The sequence below is a fragment of the Octodon degus genome, unplaced genomic scaffold, assembly GCF_000260255.1.
Source record: "Octodon degus isolate 3935 unplaced genomic scaffold, OctDeg1.0 scaffold00098, whole genome shotgun sequence".
Lineage (NCBI taxonomy): Eukaryota > Metazoa > Chordata > Mammalia > Rodentia > Octodontidae > Octodon > Octodon degus.
Genome location: NW_004524674.1, coordinates 1,003,321 through 1,010,794, shown reverse-complemented (window position 1 = coordinate 1,010,794; position 7,474 = coordinate 1,003,321). Strand labels below are relative to the sequence as shown.

Sequence of the window (7,474 nt, the reverse complement as noted above, 5' to 3'; positions counted from 1 at the left end):
GGCTGGCATGTGGTGCTGGGGGATTGAACCGCAGTCCCTGTGCTTTGCTTGGCTTAGCTTGTTCTAAGTAGGTGCTTTAGACCACTGAGCCATCTCACCAGCCCCGACATACTGCATTTTAAACTGTTAATTTTTGCAAGTACTTTTTTTTATTGTCATGTATATTTACAGTTTATTGCTGATTATACTTAAAATATTTTGAGTAGTATAACATGATTTAAATTTCATGTCCCGCATCTCCATCTCCAACTCCATTCATGATTGTGTAAAAAAAATAAAGTACTATGTAGTTCAGTTTTAATGGCTACATCTAGTTCATCTGGATTTGGGTGTAGTGAGGAACTCATTAAGATTTAATTGCACTTAGGGTGTTTCAACTTCTTTCAGCCTTTCCCATTGAAAAACTCTGCTTGGATTTCACTGGCCTACGGCTAGTGCATTTTTCCACCTACCCTCAAACTTTCAGAAGAAATTTTCCACTTGTACTTTTCCACTTCACTTTCTTCCTCAGCTCCCTGTTGCTTGTATGAATTTAACTTTTACTATTACTCTGAAGCAGCATATGCCAGTGGTAGCATTAGCTGTCTCTTTGCTGAACACCTTGAACTAAATTTAGACCCCCTCTTTCCTGAGCATTGTACATTTCATTTATTTTTAAAATGTATGTATGTATGTATGTATGTATGTATGTATATTGAGACAGAGTCTTGCTATGCATATATATCGTTCAGGTTGGCCTTGAACTCCCTATGTAGCTGAAGCTGTCCTGGAACTTAAAACAGTATGTTATACCCAGTGGACATTTAAAACCTTTTCCTGTTTCCCTTAGTGAGTCTGTATGTCATTAAAAAAAAAAAAAAAAAAAAGTGGAATTCACATAATGCATATCATGCTCAAGAATACCATTTTACGAGTGTTCAGTGTTGAATTTTATGCAATCACTAGTTTTCTCTAGCTTCAAAACCTCTTCTTTAACCCCGTACCCCACGTTCCACATACATCCAAACCAGTCCCACCCCAGTACATGTCTTTTTCTCCATCTCCTACACATTAGTAACCTGATTTTTCTGAGGCTCTCCCTCCCCCTTTTTGCAGTACTGGGGATTGAACTCAGGACTTTGCACTTGCCAGGCAAACGCTTATTCTACTGAGCTATCTTCCCTGCCCCCCCCCCCCCCCCGTTTGTTTTGAAGACAAAGTCTCACTATGTAAATCCAGGCTGGCCTCGAACTCACTGTGTATAGGCTAGGTTGGCCTTGCACTAGGAGCAGTCCTTCTGCCTTAGCCTTCTGTGTGCTGATAGCACAGATTTGTACCTTCATGCCTACTCTGATTTTTTTCTGTTTCTGTATTTGCCTATCGACTTTGTGATGTGTGACTTTATGTCTCTGACTTCTTTCACTTAGCGTACTGTTTTTAAGTTTCATCTAAGTTGTAGCATATATTAGTACTTCATTCCTTTTTATGGCTAAATACTATCCCATTGTGTAGATAATACTACAATTAGCCATTCATTGATAGACATTTGAATTATTTCAACTTTTTTGTTATTATGAATAATACTGCTATAAATCATTGATGTATAGTTTGCTTTGAACAGATGTTTTTGCGTTTCTTAAGAATATACTGGGGGGGGCAAATAGCTCAGCGGATTAAAGCGCTTGCTTAGGCAGACACAGAGGCTAGGAGTTTGATCCCCTTGATCCCTGAGCCTGTGTGCCGCCCCCACCCCCGGGGCGCCCTGAGGCTGCAATTGAGACTGGGCATAGTGGTGCATGCCTATAATCCTAGCACTTGGGAGGCTGTAAACAGGAGAATCACTATAACTAATCTATGCAGTGAGACAGTGAGACCCTGTAGACCCTGTCCTAAAATACAATTAAAAAAAAATACACACACACACACACACACACACACACACACTTAGAGAATATACTTATGGGATTGCTGGGTCATTTGGTAACTAACTTTTTGAAGAATTGTATATATTGTTTCTGATTTAATGCTATAACCTCTACTTCACCAACTTTAATGGATATTATCTGTTAAATATCCGTTTATATTCATTGTTTCTACCATCCTGTATTTGAGATACGCTTTTCAGTATTGCTGCATGGATATCCTTTTAGGTTGCTTTGTTCTCACCATAATCTTATGTATGTCGTCTTCTACACAATAAAAGATTGGTTTTTGAAAATGTAAATCTCATGAGGTTACCACATTGTTTAAAAAATAAAACAGTCCCTTCACAGGCTTATCACTACCTTCTGGATAAATCTGAGCCCACACAGTTTACAAGGGCCTTGCTGTCCAGCTTCCACCAGTCTGTCCAGTTTTACTTGTGTCCCATTGTTTGAATCATAGACCAAGCTCTGTAATTCAAACTTTTTACGTTTCTCTGTCTAAGCCTTGCACTCATGCCACCCCAGTTCTTTGTTTTAATTTTTCTTTACAGAAGGCTTTTCTGGATCATAATGATTCCATCAAGTCCCTTTTGTTTTTTACTTATTTCCCCAATACTTATGCTACTGTTAGAGCATCACTATGAAGAATCATTGCCTGTTTGCCTCTCTGGGAATCAGGAGTTGTTAGTTAGGTGCCATGTAATACAGTACAGGCTTCAAGTTTAATGAGTATAAACTTAGCAAAGATAAAAGATTATTTTTTAGATCAGTTAGGAAAGACCACATACAGGGAGATTGTACTTCCTTTAGTTCTTGAATAATTCGTGCAGTTATAGTAATGGTCTAATACTATAGGTGGATTAAACCTAGTAAGTAAGTTTCATGAATCTAGATATAGGAATATTTTTGGTTGGGTGTGGTGATGTACCACCTGTCACTCCAGCACTCAAGAGGGTGAGGCAGGATGGGAATCTCTGAAAGTTTGGGGCCAGCCTGGGGACTTGCTAGTTAACCCTGCCTCAGTCTCCTGTGCTGGGATGACAGGCATGTGCCACCACTTCAGCCTTATATCTGCTTTTTTGAGACAGGAGTAGTAGTTTAGGGTGAACTTGAACTCACTATGTAGCCAACCATGGCCTCAAACTTGGGTCAGTCCTGCCTCAGCCTCCTGAGTGCTGGGGATTGTAGGCATTTATCACCACGCTTGGCATTTAGATGCTTTATGGACTGTGTCAGGCAAGTTTCAAGGATAATTGCAGAGTTCACTCAGATGTATTTGTAACATTTAAATGGACTTCTGTTGGAAAATACAACATTCAGGTGATTTCTGGAGAAATTACAGAATATTTTCTATTATATGTGAAAATAATTGTCTCGTACCATCTTTAGGGGATTGACTTCAAGAACTCCTTAGATATGAAAATCTGCAAAAGCTTGTCTTTGAGAAGTCATGGAAAACCTCTATTGCATTGTCTGCGCTGCATTGCATCTTTTCTTAGAATAAATATTTAAAAGTAAAAATGGTCTGGGCATGGGTGCACACCTGTAATCCCAGCACTCAGTGGCTGAGGCAGGAGGATTGCCATGAGTTCAAGGCCAGCCTGGGCTATTTAGTGAGTTCTAATTCTGGCTGAACTACATAGCAAGACCCTGTCTTTAGTGGAAAAAAAAAGTAAAGAAAAATGTATTTTGAAATACTGATTTTAGCTAATTATGAAAATCTGTTTTCACAAGTCTGATAATACTTAACTCAAATTTTGAGGAAAGTTCTTCATGTTTAAATATAAACTTTCATTCTTGGCTCTCTGTGTTTCACTGGCATGTTGGGATGTTAAATCCTAGGCATTGAAATAACACTTTCCCTGATTCCTTAAAGATTTACTATCTTCTCAGTTACCAGAATACTTTGTTCAGTGTTTCATAGCACTCTGGATTGCATTACACTTGCTTCCAAGATTAGATGATGGCAGGTGTTACATGATAATCACATACCTGCTCATATTACCAGCAGGTTCTTTCTGCGCCTGTCTCTTTTTCCCCCTTCCCAGTTTGAGCCAGTAAGCCCTCAACCTCCCTGGCAGGTAAAATAGTTGATAATGTTGATTTATTTATATATGTTCAGCATGATTGTGGCAGTGGTTTCAAAGATGTGTTCATATATCAGTACTTAGCAAACTGTGTAACAGTGGTGGTGAACCAATGGCACACATGCCACAGGATATTATTTGTATCATTGAAAGCTCTAAAAGGTTCACCATTGCTGGCATATAATTTACATATGTGGAGTTTACTGAAAGTTAATTATACTACATTAAGGCTATTGATAAAAATCCTTGCTGGGCATGCTGACAAATTACTGTAATCTCAGCTACTAAAGAAGCTGAGTTGGGAGAATTACAAACCTAAGCAACATACTGAGACCCCATCTTTAAAAATTCTCACCCTTCCCTAAAATACAGAAAAAAAAAATTCTCATGTGATCTGCCCTTCATTAATGGATTAATGGTTCAGTACTTTATTAAGCCCTTTGTCCCCAGAAATCATTAGGAATCTATATCCCTCTTTAACTGTTCCTCCATGATCTCCTTTTTGTCCCCCCACCCCCCTTTGCTCCTCACACGTGTCATCCTTTATCTGTGTCAGAAGAGAAAAACTTCATGATGGCACAGCCATTACTGGAGGCTACTCCTGGGTGTTGGTGGCCCTAAAAGGGGCCAACATACGCAGGCCTCATGGAGTCCTTACTCTGTGCTTAGAGCAATTGATCACATGAAAATGCCAACCTGTAGACATGTGTCTCCGGACTACAGAGGCATGTCAGGTAAACAGATACTAGTATTAGTAAGAGGAGTTGCATAAAATGAGAAGGTGTTTTAGGCATCCTGTTAGTATTTTCTGAAAATACATTTTGAAGACCATATATAAGAATTACCCTTCTTGTTTTGATTCCTCGTATCTACGCTAGAATCTTTTGGGGAATGGGTATGGATGTCAACATTTAACAATTAACAACTTTTTTCTTTTAAGGCAGGGTCTCGCTGTGTAAACTCCCCCCACCCCCAGGCTGGCCTTGAACTTTCAGTGATCCTCCTTCCTCAGTTCTTGAGTGCTAGCATTATAGGCCTGTGCCACTATACTTGGTTTTACAAGCTGTACTAAAGACCACTGTAGGGCTATCTAGAGTGGTAAGAACTTGGTTAGACACCAGGATAGAAAGAAAACTGTAGATGATTTTTTGAATAGTCTACTTTACCCATTGTCTTCTTATAGTGTGGAAATGGAAATGTTTTGACCATTAGGTAGCATTTTTGCCTGGTAGGGTATATCCATTTCATAGTTTGAAATTAAGACATGTCTGCTCAACTCATGTAACTTTCGGGGAGAGAATTATACACCTGAAAATTTTGATCAATATTTTTTTCCCTGCAGAACTCAACAAAAATCCAGTGGAAGGCTTTTCAGCAGGTTTAATAGACGACAATGATCTCTACCGGTGGGAAGTCCTTATTATTGGTCCTCCAGATACACTTTAGTAAGTATAATGCAACTTAACATCTTTAAAATTTACTGATATTAAAACCATTTTAGCAAACTGAAATGAAATTATTTTTTAAAGGGAAGTTGAAGTGACAGTGGATTTGTACTGAATTTGATCATGTCTGGGGGTTTTGTGTTCTGCTTAAACCTCTAATGTTCTCCTCCCCCCGCCCCCCCGGCCCCCAACCGGGGATTGAATTCAGGCCCTTGCACTTGGCAGGCAAGCGCTTATTCTACTGAGCCATCTCCCCAGCCCTAAAGCTCTAATGTCTTAAAACTTGTTCTTAAAAATAAAGTTTCAGAATATTACAGAAATATCATTTCACAAATTCAGGTACTTCAATAACTGGATAAGTTCATTCCTATAATTTTTTTTTGGAATCAGGGATTGAACTCAAACCCTTGCGTTTGCCAGGGAAGTGCTTATTCTACTGAGCCATCTCCCCGGCCCTCTAAAATTATCTTGTTGTAAGGTTAGATAAAAATAGTTTTTTTTGTTTTGTTTTTTTTTTTTAATTTATGTCCCAGAAATTATAAGATTACTTTTGCCAGTATCAGGTAAGAAGAAAAAAAATTGAAATGTTTTCCCCTCATCCCTTCTTTTGTGCTTACTGTGCCTTGACCATCAAAGGGAACATCATAATTTTTTTGGGGGAAGGAGTACAGTGAGCTTTATTGATGGTGTGCTATGGCAGCGAACCAGGGCTCCGAGGCCCCTTCCCCTTCTAGGGGGACTGGGATGGAAGCTGTGAGGGAGAGATTCTCAGTATTGGGGCTGAGTAGGGCGGTGACTCCTACAGCATGGCCTCTCTGTCCCTCTGGTCTCGCTGGGCTGTGGTGGTAGAGGGCACTTACTCCTTGAAGGCCATGTGGACCAGGAGGTCCACTACCCTGTTGCTATAGCTTGAACTCATTGTCATAGCAGGAAATGAGCTTGAGAAAGTAGTCATTCAGAGCAATGCCAGCCCCAGCATCAAACGTGGAAGAATGGGTGTCACTGTTGAAATTGCAAGACACAACCTGGTCCTTGGTATAGCCCAGGATGCCTTTGTGGGGACCATCTGACACCTGCTTCACCACCTTCTTGGTGTCGTTGTATTTAGCTGCTTCCTGCAGACAGCCGGTCAGATCCACCACTGACATGTTGGGAGTGGGCACATGGAAGGCCATGCCTGTGAGCTTTCCGTTCAGCTCTGGGATGACTTTGCCCATGGCTTTGGCAGCACCATTGGATGCAGGGATGATGTTCTGGGCAGCCTCATGGCCATCACGCCAAAGCTTCCCAGAGGGCCCATCCACGGTCTTCTGGGTGGCAGTGATTGGACTGTGGTCATGAGTCCCTCCATGATGCTGAAGTTGTTATGGATGACCTTGGCAAAGCAGTTGGTGGTATAGGAAGCGTTGCTGACAGTCTTGAGGGAGTTGTCATACTTCTCATGATTCACACCCATCACAAACATGGGGGCATTGGCAGAAAGGGCAGAGATGATGACCCTTTTGGCACCACCCTTCAGGTGTGCCCCGGCTTTCTCCATGGGGTGGTGAAGACACCAGTGGACTCCACCACATACTCAGCACCAGCATCACCCCACTTGATGTTGGTGGGATCTCACTCTTGGAAGATGGTGATGGCTTTTGTGTTGATGACAAGCTTCCCAGTTCTCAGCCTGACAGTGCCATGGACCTTGCCGTGGTTGGAATCGTGCTAGACATATAGACCGTGTAGTTGTGATCAATGAAGGGGTCATTGATGGCCACAACATCCACCTTGCCAGAGTTAAAAGCAGCCCTGGTGACCAGGCACCAGTATGGCCAAATCTGTTCACTCTGACTTTCACCATCTTGTCTGGATTGCTGCTGGCTACGTGGAAAGAATGGCTGTCTGGGGGTGCGCAGGAGCCAGGGAGCATCATAATTTTTAGGACCAAAGTGTTATCATTCTTAACAGTTTATCAGTTTAGTAAAGCATAGCATTACATATTTCTGGGAGATTTTCAAACAAGGGTATATTGTATATATTAGTGTTTTATGAA

The 7,474-nt window shown here is 41.1% G+C and overlaps 1 protein-coding gene across 1 annotated transcript in view; it reads left to right on the top strand.

The window, feature by feature from the left end:
• Ube2g1 (ubiquitin conjugating enzyme E2 G1) overlaps positions 1 to 7,474 on the top strand; it is a 91,502-nt gene that overhangs the window by 53,681 nt on the left and 30,347 nt on the right. The window contains exon 2 of the mRNA XM_004638297.2: positions 5,334 to 5,436. Within this exon, the coding sequence (XP_004638354.1) occupies positions 5,334 to 5,436 (103 nt within the window). The remainder of the gene's footprint in view (positions 1 to 5,333; positions 5,437 to 7,474) is intronic.